The sequence below is a fragment of the Epinephelus fuscoguttatus genome, linkage group LG18 (assembly GCF_011397635.1).
Source record: "Epinephelus fuscoguttatus linkage group LG18, E.fuscoguttatus.final_Chr_v1".
Taxonomy (NCBI): Eukaryota; Metazoa; Chordata; class Actinopteri; order Perciformes; family Serranidae; genus Epinephelus; species Epinephelus fuscoguttatus.
Window position 1 is genome coordinate 21,795,166 of NC_064769.1, and position 24,433 is coordinate 21,819,598.

At 41.1% G+C, this 24,433-nt stretch overlaps 2 protein-coding genes across 2 annotated transcripts in view; one reads left to right on the forward strand and one right to left on the reverse strand.

Annotated features, from left to right (window-relative positions):
- sardh (sarcosine dehydrogenase) overlaps positions 1-4,030 on the forward strand; it is a 74,543-nt gene extending 70,513 nt beyond the window's left edge. The window contains exon 22 of the mRNA XM_049603964.1: positions 1-4,030. Coding sequence (XP_049459921.1) covers positions 1-129 — 129 coding nt within the window. The 3' untranslated portion in view covers positions 130-4,030.
- The window catches only part of dbh (dopamine beta-hydroxylase (dopamine beta-monooxygenase)), a 26,027-nt gene continuing 5,512 nt past the window's right edge, over positions 3,919-24,433 (reverse strand). Inside the window, exons 2-12 of the mRNA XM_049603965.1 lie at positions 22,833-22,979; positions 19,765-20,022; positions 19,134-19,310; positions 14,371-14,473; positions 12,991-13,157; positions 12,694-12,837; positions 9,613-9,651; positions 9,105-9,164; positions 8,765-8,892; positions 8,241-8,400; positions 3,919-5,887 (exon numbers count right to left, since the gene is read on the reverse strand). Coding sequence (XP_049459922.1) covers positions 5,774-5,887; positions 8,241-8,400; positions 8,765-8,892; positions 9,105-9,164; positions 9,613-9,651; positions 12,694-12,837; positions 12,991-13,157; positions 14,371-14,473; positions 19,134-19,310; positions 19,765-20,022; positions 22,833-22,979 — 1,497 coding nt within the window. The 3' untranslated portion in view covers positions 3,919-5,773. The remainder of the gene's footprint in view (positions 5,888-8,240; positions 8,401-8,764; positions 8,893-9,104; positions 9,165-9,612; positions 9,652-12,693; positions 12,838-12,990; positions 13,158-14,370; positions 14,474-19,133; positions 19,311-19,764; positions 20,023-22,832; positions 22,980-24,433) is intronic.

Consider the following 24,433-nt stretch of genomic DNA (forward strand, 5'->3'; position numbering starts at 1 on the left):
GTGAGTGCCGATTTCATAAAGAGCGGCGAGTTCACCCTGGAGAGGATGGGAGTGCCGTACAAGGCCAAGGCCCACCTCAAATCTCCATTTGACCCTGAGAATAAACGCGTCAAGGGCATCTACGCCTGAGAGGGACCACAAGTGAAAACTGAAGAAAACACACTCTGGTTGGAGAATCAGGCTGAGAGAGGTGCAACTGTGATTTTTTTTTTTTTACATGCAGATGCAGCTGTTTTAGTCTGAACTACTTCGTCAAAAAACTATGCATCTTTAATGTAATAATAATTTTATAAAGATTATGTCTGTGATTATATCTGTGAACTGGAGCGGAAGAGATGGAGTTTTTGTAGATGGTCTGAAATCTGTATCAAGATATAAAAGAGATGCTGATTTTAATCTGGTATGAATGTTTTGTTGTGAAGCTCTGTGTGTGAGAGTAACGCTGTTCTCTTGTGAATGCGCTCATGTGAGTAGCATTATTGTGTAGATGAACTCAAGAGGTAAACCTATTGTGTTATCTTCACTAATCAAATAAGTGTTGCCAGTAATCCTGGGTAAACTGAAGAAGACCCTAACATAATCTAGCTAACTCTGATAAAGCTTGCGCCTCTTCTGGATTAATTTTAAGGACTAAAATAATAGTGCAAGATCAATCTTTAGTTTTAGAAATTGAAACTAAACTAAACAATCTTTGCTCTCTTTTTAGACAATAGAGACAAATCAAACTAATTCAGAATGTCCAAGCCTTAACACTCGATAACTCAGGAAGTCTTAATTTATCTTTATGAATAACTAGCAGCTGTCATAGCAGTGGACCTTAGAACAGTATTCATTACCATAATTATAGGTATGATGCTAATGTTTTATATGAAGCACAGTCAGCGAACGACAGTAATGATAAGGGCTAAAAAAGCAGTCATGCATGTGTGTAAAGTAAATACTGTAAATTCTCAATTAAGCCCCATTTCAACCAAGCAGTATGGTACGGTACAGTTCAGGTCGGTATTATTATTATTATTATTTTTATTATTATTATTTTTTTAATTTTATATACTTTATTAATCCCCCTTGAGGGGAAATTCAATTTTTTTTTCACTCCGTTGTCATTAACACACAGGTCCGAAAGACACACACATGCACAAACAGGACCTATACATGCACAAAGTGGAGAGATGTGAGAGAGTGAGAGGGGGCTGCCTTGGTCAGGCGCCCCGAGCGGTTGGGGGGGTTTGGTGCCTTGCTCAAGGGCACCTCGGCAGTGCCCAGGAGGTGAATTGGCACCTCTCCAGCCACCAGTCCACGCTCCATATTTGGTCCGGACGGGGACTCAAACAGTTTCTGTTTCCAATGTGAAAAGTTGTGGATGGTACCAATTGAACCGTCCCGTACTGTCCCCAGTTTTAGTCATTCCTCTGCTAAGCCACGTTTCCACCAAACACTTTCGGTATGGTACCTTTGGAACCAAAAGTAACCCTTCAGTCATGGTACCTAGACCCTAGAGATCCACCGCAAACAGTACTCTTTCATGTAGTTGTTGTCACTCACTACTCCGTCCAGCCCTCGCTCTATTTCCTCATTATCGGTGACACAGTTGGAAGTACAGAACGAGGCTGCACGCTGACATTTTCAGAACAAAATAAAAGAGGCTGCAGTGAGAGTCTCTTTCCATTGGATATTTAGAAATAGCGGAGTGGTGCATTTAGTCCTTTTCAGGCAAGCTCAGGGGTTTAGTGTTGCCATAGCCCACAGGAACGGTGCTCCAGTGGAGGATTGGGGTTTGTGTAGTTCACATAATCCGATCGAAATTAATATATATTTTTAAACCCTTGAAGATCCACTCATCACTAAAAGTGTATGTCACCCAAGAGAGATAATAAAAACTAAAGTAATGGTCAAAGTTGTGAAACTGATTTTTTTTTTTTTTCCCCCCAAAACTTAAACGTTTTGGAGCTATACTGTCTCTGTGCTTCTGCTTCACAGGGTTTTGTCAAGGCAGTGTCTCAGTGTCAGAATTAGGATCTGTTTTTGATAGGGGCGCAGCAACAGCCCGACATTCAGTCGTTGCTGCTGTGTGACACAGCACTGAGTCCTTGGAGCAACTCTCAGTAACGCATCATTCAACGTCTGCCAGGTTAGCACGAGCTAACGCAGCAGCAGCTAGTAGCCAGTGCAGCCTCCAGGGCTGAATAATGGAGCCAATGCTGAAGTGCGGTTTTGGCCTCTGTTGCTCATTTCAACATCCATGACAACTGTACATGGGCTGATTTTTATATAACTCACCTGTTTACATTTCATAGGGCTTAAAGTTATGCATAATTATAGCGTGGCAGTTTGAGTTTGAAGCTGTCCGAGACACGTCACCACAGTCTATATTATGTTGTATTGTAGTTCTGTAATATGTCATATCTAATGTGAGGTCATAGAGTCCCACATTGGGGAATAAAAGTATTCTCAAACTTTACTCCAGCCCCTCTGGCAGTTTGAGTCAGATTAAAGTGACTGATGTTTGTTCTGATAATAACGACTAAAAACAGAGTTTTACTTGCTTGTGTGGTATCTAAATCTTCACCAGACAGCGTGTTTATCAGAGTCAGAGGGAGGGGGAGAGAAAAAAACACCCCGAGGCACAATGTACCAGCCGGGGACAAAACACTGCTGGAGAAAAATGACAGAAAAAGACAAGAGTTATCAGAAAGCAGCTGTTACAGATAGAACCCCCTTGTTTTCCGATCCGTCCCCCCGTTGCTGTGCTCTGCGGCGTTAAACTGCTGTCGCTGCTGTTTGCAAACTCAATTCTCTTAGTTTTGTTTTTTAACACACGCATTGTCATTTAGTAAGACTTATCTAGCAAGTCAGGCTTTCATAAGAGGCCCTCATTTCGTGTTGTTATGCTGCTAAATCAAACTCAATTTGTGCATCTGCTTCACGCCAAAGCCCTCCCAGTAGGGGGCATGATGAAGTACTTTAACTGTGAAGAGACGCTGTGCAGCAGCTCATTAAACATCTTGGCCTCTTAATGTTTTTAATTCAAAATATGAGCTTAGTACAGTGGAGTAGTGAGCATAGCAGGACTCTGTTGTAGCATTTGTGTAATTAAAAATGAAATTATGCTGCTGGAGCAATTAGCCAAGTGTTCATTTGACAATTTACTGAGTCAACATATTGAGAATTTACGGTGCCTTTACATGCCTGTGTGTATTCATATATATATATATATATATATATATATATATTTATGTGTGTGTAAAAACTAAAACTGCTAGCAATTTTACTAGCTAGGTAGCGCCTGGTTTCTTTGTCAACAATTCGTGGTTGCTGGAACGAAAATTGACTTTTAACAGCATTGATTCATGTCTTAAACACAGGTATGTGCTGTAATTAAAGATGTTTTGTTAATTCTTTCTGTTAAAATTACAAGCTAACTCAAAGTATACGTTTTGTTTTTGACACATTGCAGAACTTTATTGTTTTACCTGTTTAATTCCACTTTAAGCAACACAGTCGAGGCCAAACGAACAACCAAAGTTCATCACACACACTGTAAACCGCAGCCAAAAGAAGTAGGGGAAGGTATTTGTATGTATGGCTGCTACCTGCCTCTCAGATATGTGTTGCTGCACGTTCAGCACAAAATGTTTACTAATGTGGAATGATTCATTGATTCAGCCCAGAAGGCCATTAATCATTGAAATGGTTGTTCTCAGTGGTGACTAAGGTTAATAACAAGATTTATATGGGAAATGTGAAACAGACTGATAAAACACTATCACCACTGGTCCTCGACCACAATACGTCCACAGGTTTGTTTTGTCTAATTCAGTTTGTGGAGTTTTTCTTCCCTCCGTAGTGTGATGTGAATATTGAGAAAGAGTCCTAAAATGTAAAATGTCTTCAGAGAATTGTTTGACCAGTTCAGATAACAAAAACGACCAGTAAAATTGTGCACTCAATGTCAAAGCAGACTCATTTAATCTGTCCAGAGCATTTTGTGTATTAATAAATTCCTTTTTAACCGCCAACATTTTTGTGACATTTATTATTCAACACACAAAAATGATACAAGGACACACAGTGTGATGTAGCACAAGAGTGAAAATTACTATAAAAGTGATGAATGAAAATTAAAGTCATTTTATTTATTTATGTAAATGTAAAGGGAAAGTAAAATTATATTAATTTGAACAAACATTTAATCTGAACAGAATTGTAAATGCTACACTTTTGTTTTTGCGCCCATTTTTTCCACAGGTTTAAGGTAAAGATCTAAGACTTTTTTATGCTCTTAGTAGATATGTCTTTTCAAATTTTGGTCACAAATTTGTTAAAAGCCGTGTTAGTGAGCACTTTTCCTTTTCCAAGATAATCCATCCACATAACAGGTGTGGCATATATCATAGCTCAATGTTCATTTCACTCCCATAAACTGTCTCCAATGTTGTTTCTGTGAATGTGGCAGTACAACCAACCAGCCCCAAGATCACACTGCCACAGAGGTGAGAGGAGAGACGTGTACAGTACTGTTAGAGGGTTTTAAAGTAGAATAGCCTTCAAATATACTGTCAGTGTATCTTGCAGAGTCTTTCTCTCGCCCCTGCTCAATCTCGTTGCCACCTGTTCGTTAACTTGGCTCAGGTGTGCTGCTGCACACAGGTGGTGTGGCCTTTGGGGAGGGTTTTTTGATTTTGTTTGCCAAGGAGGAAAAGAGAACGGTGGTGGAGACGGGACAACCTGCGTTGGAAGAAAATTAAACCTCAATGGACTCTTGCTTTTGGTGTTTCCTGGACCGGGTGTGTGGAAGACCATGAAAGGACTGAGCTAACTAACAAGAAGAACTGGATTGTTTCTTATCTTGATTCCACCTGGGTGAGTTTGATTCCTTTTTTTTGTTTTTTGCTTTTTCCTGTTTCCTATGTTTTTCATTTTAAAAAGTGGACATTGGACATTTCTTCTAAGTTTCCCTTAGTACGTTTTCTGCTGTTGTCAGTAGGGAGCCAAAGGCAGGGCCCTTACTTTGTCTACCCCCTCTAAACAAGTTAAAGTGATCACTGTAGCTTTTGAATTTAACTCATAACTCAGCTTTAAAGGTAAGCTGGTTGTTATAACATTTAGCCACACCAACTCAGGACCTCTACCTCCAGCATCTTCACCTGCAAAGCCCAGCCACCTGAACAGCTGATGCAACAAGTGGTTCGCACAACAGAGAAATTTTTTGCAGAAACGGTCTTAGAGAAACTCATCTCCATGCTCACTGTCCTCACCAGGGTTGTGACATGACAGCAGTTTGTCGTTGTAACTGATGTGCGGTTGTTAGGCTGGTTGGTTGTAATGCCAAATCCAGGAAAACAACATTGAAAAGTTTTATGGGAGTGAAATGAACATTCAGATCACAGGCAACAGCTCACAGTCAGCATAACTAAACTAAACCTGAGAAAAATGGGGGCGAATCAAAAGTGTTGTAATACTTTTGTCCTCAGCACTACTTTGTCAGTCACACTTATTTTGTATGTTAGATGCCAATCCCATTTCTCCATGTCCACTGCTTATAAACCTGACATGAATAGTATTATAATTTGTGTGTACTAATAATTACACAGACAGTGAATATAAGCATATAATTACAACAGGTGTCAGAAAACCCAGTAGAGGACATCATCTATGCCCAAACACAGAGATAAAACCAGGGTACATTCTGCAAAGTCACAGGAGTTTCTCTAACTTTCCCCAGGTAAGGTGTCCTCTCGTTGGGCCTTAGCGTGCTGTGATGCCCCCTCGCTCAGACCGGAGGTGTAGGGGGTCTGCTGGTGGGGCCTGCTCCTCCCTCACAGGGGTAGCGAGGTTTTTCAAGGAAGGAGGTAACCACTGGTAGAGGCTGTTCGTCCCACTCACCCTGAAACAGATAAATGGTCTTGGTGACATTTGATAGGTTACACACGTTTTTTTTTGTTGTTTTTTTTTAAAAAGGGTGGTATCCTTGATATTTAGACTGCAGGTTTTATTAGTTACACACAATATATTGAACCTGTCTTGTGTGTATATCTTTTATGGGAGCATTAAAAGGTGTTTCCTTCCTTTTTCACAAGGTCCACTTTCCCATTATAAGCTTTTGTGTAAAATTAGTGATTTCAGGTCGGTGCCGCTTCATTTTTTAGTTTTCATCTGCTTCTTGTGTCGCTGCTGGTGACAGGTTGTCTGCAGGTCCTTGAAAGTCTGAAAATTTCATAAATTCAGTGTTGGATTGCACCTTAAAAATTTGATTAAATTTGTATGTGTGAGGTCAAAATTATCACAAACATTCTATATCAAATTTCATTTCTCCATCTGTAAATTTCTTTTTCTCAAAATGATTCAAGCTCTTATGCATGAAAGTTCACATTTCTGAACTAATACTATGTATTTACCTGCTGGCAAAATGTAGATTTACCTAACTCACTCTAATTGTAATCATATTCCTACATAAAGCCTACATCTGCATAGGACCACAAATATAGATTCAGATTCAGACAACTTTATTAATCCCACAAGGGGCAATTTGTTTGAACAGCTTGCCTTGCACACATACTTTAATATAACATAACGTAACATGTAGACACATAAATAAATGAGTAATAAAATAAAAAACATAAAAAAATGTGCCAAGGAGTTCAGTGGAATAAAGGAATCTACAAATAATAAACTGTAATAGACAGATTATCACAAAAGAAATTAAAAAATTTTTTTACGGAGAATTTAAAAGACGAATAGCAGAGGGAATAAAAGATTTTGACTACTGGTTAGTTTTACAAGCCGTTAAAGCAGCGGCAACAGAGGAAAGAGGGAAAATACATCTGCACGAACATGTCCAGAAGAAGCTAAAATAGTCGTGACTTTCTTGAGGATTTGTTGATTGCAGAAACTTGTTGTCTCACTGTGTCACTCCTGTGATCTATTTAGACTGTTTCTGTTTCTCAGTGTGAGGCTGTGAAACCAGCAGATGAATGAAAAACACAGGAGGCTCTCAATAAAAGACTGATAAAAACAGCAGAGGATGACGAGACTGATGGAAAAGGAATTTAGTTTGTGGAGAAGGTGAAACCAATATAGATATAAATATATGATGGTTTGTCCAAAAATCTGTTTTAAATTTGGTTAAAAATTATCTTGAAAAGGTCTTAAAAGGTTTTGGATGTAGGTGTCTGATACCTGAAACAACCTGTGATTACCAACAAGTGAAAACAGGTGTGCATCATTAGGTCCTCTCAACAGTGGGTCATTTGACCTTTCAAGCAATAGTAGTTAGTGTAAAAATGTCGGAGTTGGTGTGCTTGTGTGTCTCTTAGTAAATTCAAATGTCAGCCATTACTTCCAGTTCACCCAGTGCCTGCCTGAGCTGACGGTGGGCTTTGAGAGGGTGGAACGTCGCTCACCTTTCTGCAGTATGTGAGGCTGTGGCTCTCAGTTGTTGATTTCAGTTGAAATTCTCACAAGGTTTTGCCTCGTAGCCTTTTTCTTAATACAACTCCACTTTTTTTGCAAGAGCTCCTGCCTACAGTTGGTGCATCGCTCATCATCCCTTGCTAAGGTTGGAGTATCGACACTACAAAGACTACCACTGTGAGAACCTGACTTTAAGCTTGGCTGTTGAATTACTTTCAGATTTCCTCACCAATGACGGCTTTACCCAAAGTATCATGGAAGCTGTTGCAGCCAAAGTCTTTCTACCAGTTGAAGTTAATAAAATAAATGAATGAAAATCAATGCTCTTGACAGCATCTGTGTGAGAAATCGAGCGGTATGTTTCCTATCATAAACCTCATCCTAGGTTTTTCAGTACGTGCTGATGTCTATTGATAGATCTGCTTACTTTATGATACCTAGAACCCTTTGAAGTTCTACTCCTGATGTTTTCACCCAGACACTGGAATCTGTTTCTCTGCATTTGTCCTGGTTTGCTCTTGCACAACTGATGGTGCACATGAAGGAGGAAGCTTTTTTCTGACTAAAAAAAACCTTGATCAAGGTCTGTTCACATTTTTGAACTGTGATTGATTTATGCGCTCTGATCCAAACATCCTGTGTGTGTATATGTGTGTGTGTATATGTGTGTGTGTGTTCATATAACAAGTTAACAAGCTGTCCGTTTAGCTGATCCGACTGTTCTGTCCAACTGATGTCTGCCTTTGAACTGGTTTAATTGGTGGCTTGGCAGTCAGTGGTAGTGTGTGTGTGTGTGTGTTTGTGTGTGTGTGTGACCGGGGACTTACAGGAAAGAGGCGTGCAGTCGACTGGTTACAGTGCATGGAGATGGGGGCTGTATTATAGAGCGAGTCCAGCACCTCTCCGGTAAATGCGTCCCACTGTAGTTGAGAATACTGCTCCGTCACACCGACCTCACCACACACACACTGGTCATTTCCGTGGAACCTGGAGGGAGGGCAGGAGGGCGGGGGAGCAGGAGGTTGAAGGAAAGTCGATAAAAGAGGGAGGCAGAGTGAGATTGAGAAACGAGGAAGAGATTGGAAAAAAAGGCAGTTAGAACTGGCGTTGGGAGAACACAGTTTCACTTTAAAGGACAAAGCGTCTGGTTTTTGAGATTAAAAGAAGTAATCACACAACTCTGGTTCCCGGGAGCGGAGGACAGAGGGGGAAGGGTTGGAATGTGAGAGTCAAAAATTGCTTAGTCACAGAAGATGGAGAGGAAGATGCACAAAGGAAAAGGAAAAAATGAAGGACAAGGGGAACAAGCAAATGATTTCAGGCAGAGAGAGATGGTCCCTGCGTGTGCTACCTGTTAATGAAGTTAAAGTATTTCTGCAGGTATCCCGGGTCAACGTGGCTCTTGCAGAGCTCCAGCTTGGTTCGGGGGTAGTAGTGAACGTAGTTAACACACATTTCCTCCATGATGCCAAAACCTCCCTGAGGAGACAAAGAGGTTTGGATGGAGATGGAGGAGGATGTAGATATAAAGAGCAGACGTAGGTATTAGTGAGGGGAAAGATGGAAGGATTACAACAGTGAAGGAGGGAGGAGACAGATTAGAGAAGGCAAAATTATTCAGTTGCTGTCGACAGTGCTCAAGGTGAACTTCAGCGACCTAAAATAGTCGTGTATATTAGTGTGTTGCTCACCACTGTAGGCTTGCTCCTGTCTTCTGTGTTAAAAGTACACTTTGTTATGAGGACATCACCCTGCAGGATCAAGCACACACAGCAGTTCACCATGTTTTATGTTTAACAAAGCGCTCCGAAGATAATTTAAGGTTACTGACAGAAAATTAGTTATTAAAGAGAGCCAGTGGCCAGTTTCTCGCTTTGTGGAGCTCAGCTGCTGCGGTTTTGTCTTGTCTGTCTCCCGAGAACTTCCTATGACAGCACAGATTTTACAGCCTGTCCCTTATTTCCACTCCATTTAAGCACCTTATGCAGCAGCGAGGTATTCTAATTCAATACTTTAAATGCAAAGCGGAGGAAAAAATACATCTGGGACAATACCATTCAGAGGAGGCTGGCTGAGCTTGCAGAATAGTAAAATTCCCATTCTTGTCTGAATGTGAAAACTGCTCAGTGGAAAAGTAAAACATAATAATAGTCACTGCTTTTGTCAAACACAGGTGGTAGTTATCGGCTTTATACTTACGGGTAGAACATTTGCCATTTTCCTTAGAACTCGGATTGTCTGTGAGAGAGAAGACAAAAACAAACGTAGCACATTAAAGAGGCAGTTCACCACATAATCAAAAATATAGCAGCCACTTTATTAGGTACACCTTGCTTGGTACACCTTGGTACACCCTTTTGCCTTCAGAACTGCCCCAATTCTTCATGGCATAGATTCAATAAGGTGCTGGAAACATTCTCCTGAATCTCCCGTTCCACCACATCCCAAAGGTGCTCTATTGGGTTGAGATCTGGTGACTGTGGAGGCCATTGGAGTACAGTGAACTCACTGTCATGTTCAAGAAACCAGTTTGTGACATGGTGCGTTATCCTGCTGGAAGTAGCCATCAGAAGATGGGTACACTGTGGTCATAAAGGGATGGACACGGTCAGCAACAATACTCAGGTAGGCTGTGGTGTTTAAACCATGCTTAGTTGGTACTAAGGGCCCAAAGTGTGCCAAGAAAATATCCCCCACACCATTACACCACCAGCAGCAGCCTGAACCGTTGATACAAGGCAGGATGGATCCATGCTTTCATGTTGTTTACACCAAATTCTGAGCCTACCATCTGAATGTGGCAGCAGAAATCCAGACTCATCAGACCAGGCAACGTTTTTCCAATCTGCCTGTGTGAAGTGTAGCCTCAGTTTCCTGTTGTTAGCTGACAGAAGTGGCACCTGGTGTGGTCTTCTGCTGCTGTAGCCCATCTGCTTCAAGGTTCGACGTGTTCTTGCTTGTCAATTACACACAGGTCCAAAAGACACATACATGCACAAACAGGACCTATACATGCACAAAGTGGAGAGATGTCAGAGTGAGGGGGCTGCCCTTTGGTCAGGCGCCCCGAGCAGTTGGGGGGGGGTCGGTGACTTGCTCAAGGGCACCTCGGCAGTGCCCAGGAGGTGAACTGGCACCTCTCCAGCCACCAGTCCACGCTCCATATTTTGGTCCGGACGCGGACTCGAACTGGCGACCCTCCGGTTCCCAACCCAAGTCCCTATGGACTGAGCTACTGCCGCCCCCCAGTAGTGGTGATTTGAGTTACTGTTGCCTTTCTATCATCTTGAACCAGTCTGAACGTGGCATGGTTGTTGGTGCCAGACGGGCTGGTCTGAGTATTTCAGAAACTGCTGATCTACTGGGATTTTCACGCACAACCATCTCTAGGGTTTACAGAGGATGGTCCCAAAGAGAGAAATATCCAGTGAGCAGGAATTCTCTGGTTGAAAATGCCTTGTTGATGCCAGGGGTCAGAGGAGAATGGCCAAAGTCACTTAAATCATCCATTCTTACCCATTCTGATGCTCAGTTTGAACTTCAGCAGGTCGTCCTCCAAAAAGAGGCGTGCATCTACTGCTAGCTCACCTAGCACCACTGAGCTAATGTTAGAACGCCATTAATGTTTACATCTTGCACTGTTACAAGTACGAGCCTCTCGTCCATGAGTAGATGCATGTACACTTCCTTCTGTGCAGTGATACTCTTTGTGGGTGCAGTTCGTTTCCTCTGATGATGACTTAAGTGGATTGAATAGAAAAGTTCCTTGTATAAAGTTTTTCAAAAGTCAGAATAGAATTCTTAGTTTCCACGAGGCAGATTTCTACAATGCATTTCTCTCTCCATCATCTTAGATTTGGGCACAGTCAGACACTTTATGTACAGCAGATTTATTTCAAACACAGCAAGATAAAACACTGGTTGCTTTTGATGATTTCCTTTGAGGCAGCTTTCACAGTTATTAGTTGTGTTGTGTGCGTTTGAAAAGGTCTATTAGCTTTGCTGAGAATGGTTTGATAAAGTCTTCATATGCCTGTAATGAGGCTGCAGGGTTTGAACAGCACCGCCACACAGGTACACTTAAATTAGTCTGACATCAACGGCAGCTGGAGATTGTATCAGGCAGCTTAGCAGATGTCCTTCTCTGCCCTGTGTGTGTGTGTGTGTGTGTGTGTGTACCTGCCCCGGGATATTGTGCATTAAAAAAACACAACAGATGTTGTCTCTCAGCAATGTTGTTTGTCAGCTCTGATGTCGAGTTGATGGTTTGATGGTCAACTTATTTTAACTTATTTCAACTTATTCTATACTGCTGTCTTGTGGATGAAGATTATAGAGTGCTATACTTTATGATGTCTGGATTCATGTCATGACTGTTATAATTGTGACAGATTATAATTTTCTTTAGAATACCAGTAGGACTGCAGTTTGCACAAGAGTGTAGATAAAAGCTCAGGCATGCTACTCCTTGGCTAAATTGCATGTTATTAGCATAAATGCATGTGTTTGAATACTGAGATACTGAGTTCTGGATCAGTGGGACTTGGGTTATACTGCACAAGTTGTGCACAATTTGTGCTTTTTTATTAAAAGCACAAATTGATGTAGTGATGTCTGTGTTGCCAAAGCCCAAGATGCTTGTGTGCCATATATGGTTGTCCAAAAACTATTTGAGACACACTTGTGCACTGGTTCATATGTTCTTTCATTACAGTAAACATGGGCACAGTCATTTGTTTTGAAATAGCCACCAGGGCACCACATGTGTATTAATCCACTGCTGAAATAGTCCCCAACAAATGCTCTGTTTACCCTAGTCTGAGAAGCGTTTGCATAAAAGCCACAGTGCCCTGCTGTTTCAGGGAATTACTGAGCCCTTTTTAAAGAATGAAATTATACTTTTGTGGGCTGTTTTCAAAGATTTATGTCCTCAATATCAGCTGATGGGCTGGTTTTGGTCTTTTCATGGGATTTGTTGGTGATAAAAGAAATAACAATTTAATATTCAGGCTTTTCAGCACCACTTCTTTGGCCTTTATTGTAATGAGATGGCAGCTTGTTATTTGAAAAGATGAGTAGAAGTCAGTAGCAACAGTAAGCTTCAGTCTTCATTTCTCTGTTATTTTGTCAAGGGTAATCTTTGTCCCAGCAGCACACAGCTCAGTGTAATATGAAGTAAAACCCACTTTTATCCAATAGAATTCAATATAAGATACAATGCACAAAGGTGGTTCTCTGTACTGAGGTCCTCTGGGTTGACTGAGCCCTGCCGTTGCTCACCTGGTAGTGTGTACTGAAGTGCTGGTCCTCTTGTACCACCTCCAGCTCTTTGCCTCCCCTCACCAAAACTGTTCTCACCCCGCGGCCTGCCAGGTGGGTGTGCAGCTGGGACGCAAATATAAAGATTCCTCCTGGAGGCAAAGCCTAGACAGAGAAACAGACTTTTTAAGGACAAGCTCCAACCAAGATTTTTGTGTTTTCAGGACTAAAACTTGAAGAAATGTGTGGCTCATTCTTTGTATTTGTATATTTGAACCATAAATAGTGCAGTAAATGATGTTTTTGTTATATACATACAGTCTGGGTACACTCGGAGGTGCAATATCCGCTGAGGTAGAAGGTGTGCTGTTTGGGTGGGATAGCCATGATAGGAGTATAAACGAGGCCCAGCTCCATGATCCCTGCATCGTACCGCCTCAGACTAGGGGTGTAATGCAACCGTATCCCTGATGAGTCACGACGGCCTGCATGAGGAACATCATGAAATATTAAGATATGTAATGTTCAGTCAGTTTACCAGTAGATCATGTTAAACACCATGCAGAATGATTTAGCACTTTCACCAAAGGCATAAAATGCTGAATACATTCAAAAAATTCAAATCAAGATCACACCAGTGATGCTGTTTTTCTGGCTCAATTATTAGTGTCAAGTTGATGCAAAGGCTTTTCTGTATCTCTGAACTGCAGGAAAATTTGAATTAAGAGATAAGATGATGCACAAAATCGTAGTTATGTAGGATATATATTGGGAGGTCTTATCAGGATAAGGAAGGCAAAGTCTGTGGCAACTCGAACAAATGAGATCAAGAGGTATATCTGGAACATTATAAATGAATCGCTCTGTTGAAGATAAGCCGAGCACTCATCTGGAGACATACACCGAATCCTGCTCTGTTTGTGTGCGCTCAAGTGTAGTTTTTGGAGGAATGCAGGGAGCACGTACCCCTCAGTTTTTACAACATATGTATTTGTACTCTCCAATAAAAATGTGGAAGTTGCAGAGGACCTTTAATTTGATTAATTTATAGACATTTCTGCTATAAATTGGTGCAAGAAAAAAAATATCGCCATAATGCAGGAAATTAAGTGTTTGGCGCTCAAACAATTCCTGGGGGTGGACCCCAAACCCAGTGTTTCATGTGTACCCCCCAAAAAAGAAAAGAAATGTTTACCAGTATGCGCTTGGATTCAAGTCTGTGTGGGTGTTTACCAAGCAGTAACTTGCGGGGTTGAAAAATGAAGCTAATGCCTACGTGCCAAAAACTGCAGTTCCACAAATGGCCACTTGAGGCTGTCTCCAAAAGCTAGTTTATCCCCATAGACTCTCATGTTAGAATGCATGTTAGAAAACTTTACGGTAGAAATAAACATGTTTACAGCCCGGTACAAAAAAAAGGTTTTCGTCTCTATGGCTAATTTACTGTTCAAGATGAGTGTACACTTTTTAGGCTTAAAGTTATGCATGATTAACGGTGTAGCTAGTTTGAGTGACGGGCCCTATGTGTCAAATCCACCCCTCATTCCTCCTCAGCTCCACCCTCTCATCCAAGTATGGTCACCTGGGTCACTTTTGGCTCCAAAAATCCAAGGTGGCGACGGCCAAAATGCCAAATACAAGGCTTCAAAATGGATTCCATAAGCCAATTGGTGACGTCACGGTGGCTAAGGCCATTACCTGATATAAGGAGAGGGTTGTGGTAGTGGACCTCCAGACGAAGGAATTTTGAGGAACCAGGTCCGCCCATAGACAGCCCTGCATCAGGAGGATAGTAAAAAGCCTGCAAGCAAACACACACACACACACACACACACACACACACACACACACAATGCATTATTCCTCTCATTTATGCACAGCTGCTTTGAAGTCAAAGCAAAAACTCTTCTTCACGAAGCATACAGATGATACAAAGTTGTTGAGTAAAAAGATTTTTGTTCCGTCTGTGCAAAAGTCAGAATGTAGGTGCATTTTATCCCTGTATTCTCCAAATATCACCCAGTAACTTGTGATTTGTTGTTGCATTCTGTGCTACACGCACAAAGTAATACATTTAAGAGTGAGGAAGGTTTCTCTAAACAAAGCCACTGGTGGAGGGTGACAGTGTTTTAGTGAAAGGAACCAAACTATTATCACACACTGGGACTTTAATGCGCTTAGGTCCCCGGCGGGAAAAACACATTTAAATGTCTCAAATTCTGCGGACGGAGCTGAAAAATAACTTCTAACATCCTTGCTCAAGGCAGGCATTGTTAGAGGATGACAAAAAGAAGTCACCAACATGTACTATACTGCTGTGCAGATGTGCAAATTAGGTGTTGAAAGACATATATCCAGCCTCTCAGGAGCTTTGACAGGTGTTTCTCAAACGTCCAGACGAGACTGATTTATGTCTAAAACTCAAAGACAGGCTTCCTCAATCCGCCTCAGACCAGTCCTGTTTCAGATGTCAGCGTGGTATATCTAAGAAATCACAATTACATCAGTCTTATTCATCTTCTTGCCCACACTGCAGAGATAATAGATTGCCTCTTGAGCTATACTGGAGTGGTTCTCTGCAATGTTTGATGATGGCTACTAAAAATAAAGCCATGCCTACTCACAAGCTCCCAACCACCCACAGAATCTAAAATTGTAACGGGAACAGATTGTATGGCTAAAAAAAAAGGGATTTAAAACTGATTATGATACAAAAAACAGATCATTAACACAGATTAAAATCAGTCTGCATCAGCTATGTTCCTTGTTGAGAATCTTCAAATGTCTTTGAGGCCTTTTTGGAGGATCTACGAGCTGGCTCGAACAATGTTTATTGATTATTTCTACACAGAGAACGGTTGTATTCTCATATGGATGTGTCCTCCGAGATGCCGGTTGAACTTGTGAGGTTTTTTTTTTCTTCCGCTCCTTGGATTCTGAACTGTTCTGCTTATCGTGGTAGAAATTAATTTTTGAGTCACTGCTGGCCCCATGGGCATCAAACCTCCACGCTTGTATCAAGGAATCTTGATTTAATCTCAATTCTACCTCGGTGTCTTCACCTTAAGCCACTTCTGCTGATACATTCGGTTTGTAATGGAAGAAAGAATTGTTTTATCAAATCCTGCTTTAATGTCGTAACAGTAAAACCCTCAGAGACTTGCTCTCTCCACTCCACACGCAACTGTCTTTGTCCCGTGCTGTCCTTTCTCCTCGCATTTTGACAGTGTCGTACATTATTGTTTCTCTCTTCTGTCAAACTTCACCCTTTCTTTTTTCCCGTTTCTCTGTTGTTTTGTGTTTTCGTGCGGCCACGTTTCCCTTCTGATGCGGTGCCGGGGAGAATGAAACAACACTATTAAGAGGTGATGAAAGAGGCCTGAATATTTCCCACCTAATCTTGTCTTCACAGCTCACAGCTCACAGAAGGCATCCTGCTTGTTTTTGTTTGGCTGGCAGATAATCCAATCAGAGAGGGGCCAGGCTGGCTGTGATACAGTGGGGAGCGGAGCAGAGAAATATGGTGACAGGCTCACCGTTCCCTGTCCTCTTTGCTTTATGTGACCAGCAGGCTGCTTGCTTGCTTGCTCGGTCAGCCGGCTGGTTGGTAGCTGTGGTATGTAAGTAGGGTGATTTAATGTCTGATAGATGACTGACTGGGAAGATGGCTGAGGAAACAGGTGTGTTTCTCCTGCACTATTTCAGTCAGGAGCTCGGCCTCAGAAAAGAACTGAAATTTGTTTGTTTCCCCAAAAGAAACTGAGGAGAAGAGAACTCCGGTAGTTGCAGTGACTTTAATGAGTTGAGAGAAGAATTCGATTAAAGGACTGTTCAGTCAGGTTTCTTTGCCACCTTTTGGCTGGCTGATTTGTTGGCTAGCTGACTCTCAGGGTCGAAGCAAGGATCTTAGAAATTCTCATTCCAGGAAGGAGTTTTAGTATGTCCTAATATATAATATGTCAAACGCAGTATGCCAAAAACACCCGTATATTCTATTGCATCTGGTTGAACTTTGCAATATTCAAGTTAGCCTGCTTTTCTGGCCATTGTGACCCACAGTCCTCTACACAGTGCAGGATACATGACATTGTCTGAGCTGCAGAAAGATGTTAGGTCATTGGCAGCTGACAGAAGCCAAAATGACTATAATCAATCAGTCAATCAACTGAAAACAATTTACAGTGTACAGCATACAGTTATCACTCAAAAGCTACAACTACTTTTAAAACTACGAGCTTGTGAATGCCATGTTTTGGTATCTCCAAGCTAACCTTAGCTGATAATGTTAAGATCTGCTGCGTTCCAGATCGCATGCTTTTTCTTTTTACTTCAAATTTCACACTACAGATTGTGTTGAGCGTATGAGCAGGAGATTCAATGTTCAATGCCCAATGTTATGACAAAGTAGTAGGTCCCAGTTTTGAGCATACCTCATGCTACAGAATGTACTTTTTAAGGGCAACTGCAATATGTACTAATAGTAAAAAGAAAAAGTATGCAATTCAGGGTACAGCTATTGTTTTGGCCACTTGGGGGCAGCAGAACAAGCTGTAACTCAACATTGACATATCACTTTTAACAATGTTAGCAGACAGTTGTTTACAGTACTTGTGGAGCTGGAGTAGTGTTTCTGGTCACCTGATACGGTGTCCCTGAAAGGTCACAGCACTGCAATTTAAGAAAACACATGCAAAAAGACAAAACACAGGGGACGCGTGTTTCACACTATATACAGTCTATGGTTTCACAATGAATTAACCGTGTGTATTTATTTTATCAGGTTATTAGAATTGGCAGGCTAATTACAAGCAAAAGGCTAACAATAGTTTAGCAGCAGATCACTGCAATAGGCTGAATCATGCGATCACGATGTTAAAATAAATAAAAAAACATTTACTTTTTATCTCATTTTCCAACACCACTGACGGAAAGAGACGGTGACTGAGCTGTGACTCGAAATCCACATCAACAACAAGCCTGTCCGGATGTGTGCGTCACATTTAAGTGTCCCCTGGAAACACTTCCGTTGTGTTGCGGTCTATTTGCAGTGCATTTTTGTAATGTGTCGTGTTGTGGTCTTTGCATCGCGTTTTTCTAATGTGTTGTGTTGTGGTCTTTGCATCGCGTTTTCTAAATGCTGTGCACATCTTGTCAAATTGATGAAAATGTTTTCTCAATTTGTTTGTGTTTTGTCTTTTTGCACGTGTTTTCTTAAGTTGCAGTGCTGTGACCTTTCAGGGCCACCGTAACCTGATGACTGCAAGACCACTTGCCAAGCCACCAAGCCTACATAACTTAACTTTTCCAAACCTAACCTACGTAACTCTACATGAAGAACCTAACTAGGGATGCACAAATGCAAAATGCACAAAAAAACGTACCGATATCATCAGCACATTGGGTGATTCTGATATTTCATTTTAAAGCCAATATCGGCCGATACGGATGACGTGCTGATATTATCGTGCTTCCCTATACGTAACTTTACATTAAGTATGTAAAAGTATGAGGACACCCAACTATTTTTATTTTCCTAAACCAAGCTTACATAACTTTACTTGCCTAAAATTAACCAGTGTAACTTAACATTAATTACTTAACATGACAATGCCATTCTTGGGGCACAACTTTGTTAGATATAAATCAAACCGTTGGATAAGGAAATGTTAAGTATTTCATCTGTTGTTAATATAAAGAATATGAAGTAGCTCAACTTCAAATATACATTACTGAGTCCAGAAATACAGAAACGAGGCTGTAAAGTACTGACTATATGATTCCCAGAGAAACTAGTGTGGACATCACATAACCTCTTGTCCTCAGTGGTAGCTACAGCCAATGGCAGATCAGTCGGTTGACTGAGAATATCAGCCATGATGTAACCTCTTCTGCTTTGTACCTCTTTCTAAGCTTCCAATTTACATAAATATGTTTTTCATTCGTGTTTGTGTTGAGTGTCCATGTAATGGAGTTCGTGAATACTTGCGTGTGACTGTGCTTCCCACATACAGACTGTCTCCGAGCTCTTAATAGACTCGTGCTGCGTGTGGGATCAACTTTACAAGGTTTTCTGCTCGCACTTCTAGGCTTGGATATTACTCCCGTAGGAGTTTTTGTTTATCTCTCATAATAGGTACGAGGACAGGGCCAAAATTAGGCTATTATTCCAACCCTCTTTCAATTAGACACCTGTTATGCTTATTAAAAACTCGTCAGTGTATATGTTTATTCCGCTTCATCTGATGGGGTTTGTGTGGGTTGATCGTTACATCTTCAAGTGGCAGTTTCAGGGTCAGGACTTGGATTTGCATCATAAAAGTTATATTATGTACATTATATAAGTTTGCAGCAGTGTTTTCTTTTAGTTTTGATAAGGAAAAATGAGTAAATATAGTCACTGGAAGGTCCCCCATAAGGACAGAAGTAAGAGGATGTATGTGGGTGTCTGTTTCCCATCGTACCTCAGCACCCATAGCCCATGCAGCGAGCACATGGCGGCAGAAGTTGAGCTTGCCCGGCTTCATCTTGTCATCACAGGAGCCGCTGTACTCTGGAACGTTGCGGATTTCCGGAGAACATTCAAACACTTCTATGTGATGCACGATGGCCTCGTTACCTGGAGTTACCACTGACTCATACTGACAGGAACAGAGAGAGAGGTGGAGAAAAAGAAGCAAGTGGGAAAAAAGTGAGAATCCTGTTGTTTTATGTGTTTTTACTGCTAAAAGCTTTGGCAATGCCACTACCTCAGACAGGTATGTCAATAGAAACATCGCTGAAATGAATTATATGCAACATAATGTGCTGTAACCTCCATGTCTTATAATACTCCATGTTTTTTAGGTCAGATCTTTTCACATTTCATTAAATTATATATACCACATCTATTTCTGAGAGAAAATATAGAGGAAGTGAGGTGATGTTTTCTCTCTGCTCTCTAGCCATAACAATGCCTCTCTTGTTTTGTAAGGCCCAGCTGGTAAACAAGGAGCAATAATAACAGCTGCCTGTGCACGATCTCCATCTAAAACACCCACTCCACTGTGCGTAAAAATCCATGTTCAGTGTTTCTAATTTCGGAGGCATTTATACCATAACAATGTGGTTCTTGGGCATGTTTTCAGGCAGCTCCTGTATGAAGCACCAGTAGGTGGTCTCTTGATTTGGTATGACGACATTTGGTGCCACGACATCCAGCGTCTGCACATCTGGAGGCAGGGTGGGGGACGGCGTGTCGGGGCGCAGCATCAGCACTCTCTGTATCCCCGTGTGGATTCGGGACAAGTTGAGCTGCTCCAGCGAGGCAAGTGGCTCATCCAAAAGTCCATAGATGACGTGCACTGTTCCCTCCTGACCAAACACGAAAAAAAAATCAGAGGAGAAAGCCTGTTTGATAGCAGAGCATAAACGCAGGGATGTGTTTTTCAAATTAGTAGTCTCTCATGATTATCATTTGGCTGAAATGCCTGCAAAGGCAAACAGAGAACTTTTTATTATGTTGTCATGGTGATGACCATTGGTTTTATGTCTGCAACTTAGAGGTCTGATGCAGCACCATGGAAACCATTGTAACTGTAATGAATGTTTCAGTGGAAATTGTGCTGATCATTTCTGCTATATGAGGATTTTATATCCACACCTGAAGCTAGGGATAGGAAGGAATAAGATTTTATTGATACTAATGTCATTATCGACTCTGCTTATTGGTCTGATTCTTTATTGATTCCCCTTTTGATTCTCTGTGGAAAAAAGTGGCCTACACCCTTTCTTCATTCATTTTCCCTCCATGTGTAACAAGCGTGAGCTGATGTGTGAGATGTGATGGCTGTGCAACAGTCTGCCTGTCATCATCTAAAATACATGTAATGAGAGAATATTTGTACAGCTTTTATTTAGGTTTTTTCAGTCAAAGAAAAAATCTGCTGAGCCTGTCTGCATGGTGCTAATGCTATTTTAGAATAGGCTATTTACCCCTACACCAACATATACAGTACACTTAAACACATACTGTACCTACTGTATGCATGCATATAGTTCGTAAAGGACACGCTGCTTGTTTCGGAGGCAGTGGCACTCATGCATAGTGTCAGATACACAGTGGTGCAAAGTAACAAAGTAATAATACTTTGTTATAGTACTTTTTTTTTAGAGTATATGTACTTTACTATAGTTTTTATATTTCTGTCAACTTTCACTTTTACACCACTACATTTCCTAAGTAAAGTATATACTTTTACTAAAGTACATTTTCCCCAAGCATCTTAGTTACGAACTACAAAATAGGGAAGGAAGGAAGGAAGGAAGGAAGGAAGGAATGAATGGAGGGACGGAGGGACAGAGGGACGGATGCAGGAACTGAAGGACAGTAAAAACTGGATTTTGTTCTTTAAATCCTTTAAGTTGCAAAAAGGATCTTGTTCTTCTTCAAGTGTAACGTGGGCTCCATTTTTAAGTTGGCGTTCATTCATTTTATTCCTGGCTGGCAAACAGGTGGGGCTGGAATGAATGAAATAGAAACAAGGGAAGTGTTGTTTTTATTATTATTATATTTTATTTATTATTGACATTGCTTTCTTTTATTATTTATTTTCTCTCTTTTCCTGCATGTTTTTGGTTTGTGCTTGTCCTAAGTCCATGTACATCGCCTTGTAGGGCTGCAGTCAATAGTAGTGATGGTGATAATCATTACAATGACAGTTATAATTATTAGTCAATATCTGCTGAGCTACTAATATTTGCAGCTCTGGAAATATGGTCTCTCTGTGTCTGGGGTTAGAGGGTTGGGGTGCAGGGGTCAGGGGAAGCTGGCGTACATAAGAAATAAACTTTGTAAAATTCTGACTGCTTGCTGTTTTACTGACAGAATTTACGTGGACTTCATACTGTTAACACTTAATTACACTTGATATTACAAAATTACTTTTAATACATCAGATACTTTAAGACTTTTACTCAGTAATATTCTAATAGGTGACTTTACATTCTACCAAAGCCACTTTCTGGTAAGACATCTTTACTTTACTCAAGTGTGGCTTTCAGGTTCTTCATTCACCACTGCAAATATGCTGCTTTCCTGAAATTTAGGCTCATGTTGTGCAGAAAGATATCTACTGCTGATGTTTCCACCCTCACTTGAAATGATCATTTTACAGACAGTACAAGCAGCACTGCTGTCGTCTTTCTCCGTGAAATGAAGCCACGCTTTGAGCCGTTTCTTCCTCTCTGCTATCACTCCATCTTGTTGCAAGTTTCCAGCAGCGTATAGATGTGTGACCTTGATGTCATTGTTTTGCAACACGAAACTGCTAGCTCAATAAAAGGAAGTAATAAGCTCGGAGGCATAAGATTCAATGGACCGGACATTTGGAACCAGCTCTCAACTGGAACCAGTTCTTGATTCCCATCCTTACATGAAACCATGAGCTCTCTGCGATCATATGTGTCATTGCTGCTTCTTAATATTCATCAAAGACAGCGATGCAAATCCGCCCCCTACACACATGTACCCTACACATTCATCGACTAACACGTACAGTGCAAACACACTGTCGTTAGGTTACACATGTGTGCACTCGAGCGCCATCTTTCCCGCCTTCCTCACATGTTATCTTCTCGCCACCTGTTAACTGTCAATTTAAGTCAGTGCAGGATTGACAGACATTTTTTTGGCTTGAGGCTATGCGTGACATATAGAGCAACAAGTCTGCTCACCCTTTACGTGCACTCGGGTAGAATGGAGGGCTGACATAAGTAATGAGGAGAAAACCCTCCTGTTAAATTAGTCAAACATTTATATAGCTCTTTTCAAAGTGCAGCTCAAAGTGTTTAACAGGAGAATGATGGGAGACTGTAGTGGTATAAGGGGGGCAGTAAGGTTTAAAAAAAAATATTATACAGAGCTAAATATACAGGATTCCTCTGTAATACAATGCTGTGTTTGCTCTGGCAGTTTAAACAGCTCATGAAAGATGAACGAGCGTGACATTAAGATAGCAGAGTGAGTCACTGCTTTATATAGGTCTACTAGGTGCAAAGCCTCCTTGAGGAGTCGGAATAATTTCCATCCATTATTGGTGAACATTTTTATTGCAAACTGTTTCCCTGACACACACACACACACACACACACACACACACTGTTGAAAGAAAGATGTTACACACCTCTATGAGGTAGTCTCTGGGATCACAGGTGCTGAACGGTCTTTTGAAGAGGAGGTAGAATCCGTCAGGTTTGTGTTTGGCTTCTATCAGCTCATAATCTTGTTGGCTGTCAAGTGAAACGTGACCCTCGCTGTCGCTCCAAGCATCCTGAGGGAGAGGACACACACATGTTTTCATGTAGATTAGGGAATGGATAACTTTCTTATCTGAGGGTTCTTTCTTTTGACACTTATTATATCAGGTGTTTTTTTGGTTGGCAAAAACAATAATACGGAACATCACTGCCAGACATTATGACATTCATCATAACCAGATGACAGACATCTTATATTATGGGATAAAGGCAGGGGGTCTTTATGCAGCACCTCATAATTTGCATATAATTTTCCCAGAACAGTTTAAGGAAGGTATATGTCATTTTAAGCAGTGAGGATGAGCAGAGCACCTTCCTTACTCCAACAAATATGTTATCTATTTTCTTGCAAAACCCAAATCATTTCTCAGTCTCAGAAAGAAGTCACTCTTTCCGTCTCATGGATCTCTTTGATGATTTCAAGCCAGTTATCAGCTGTAGGTTTATCGGCCTGTAACCATTTGTGAGCGATTGCTTTTTATTTTTCTGTAAATATTTCCAGGCGGTATTGACGTTTCCTATTATTCCTCCTGTCAGACTGCACAAATAAAGTGACACACGTGCCAGTGGGACCTGCAGCCCTGCGTGATTCTCCAGATACAGTATTTTCTTAAAACAGTGTCTTTGGGCATAAGCAAAAGCTTCGTCATCCCCACATTTTCATTTTTGTTTTCAATTTAGGAGTACAAATAATAACAAATAATATTCTTTCAACAGAATTCACGCCAATATGTAAAAGAAGAAGTAGAAAAGATAGTGTGACACACTGCTGACTTGAATTTTGTTATTAAATTCATTTTCCAATAGATTGTGGTAGTTTCTTTACCATTTGGAATACCCTGGAAAAGGTCTGAAATTACTGATTTAGAACCATCAGTGAATGTCTGTGTGATCAGCTGCATTATTTGTAATGACCCTGGTGAAAACTCAGACTCAAATACAGGAAACACACAGGAGGCAGAGTAGTGTTCAAAATATGGCACAGTCTTTACTTCAGTCCAAAAAGGTCCAAAAAGGTAGTAAGGGGGGGGGGGGGGGGGTCACAGCTACTGGGAAATGCCACTGGCATGTTGGGGAGTGCCTGGTCTGCACTGGTGTTTAGGTGGGTGGAGCGTGTCAGGTGGCATCCACATGAATGTCAGAACCCAAGATTTGCAGTGACACAAGAGGTTAGTACTTCAAAATAAAATAGGAAATGTATCAAAATCCAAAATGTTACATTATTCCATCAGGTTCCATATTTTCCATGGGCTGACTATGAGACAATGAACCTGGGCAAAGATATGTGAAAGGCCCAACCCTCGCTCCTACACCCTTTTATCACTAAAATTAGTGACCCGGGTTTTTTAAACACAGAAATCCTGCTAAGAATTCGCTATACACTCCTTTCCCATTGCCAGTTATTATTGTCACGGACAGGCCAGAAAACAGGTTGGTGAACAGCAGAAAGAGGCCAGTAACAATGTTA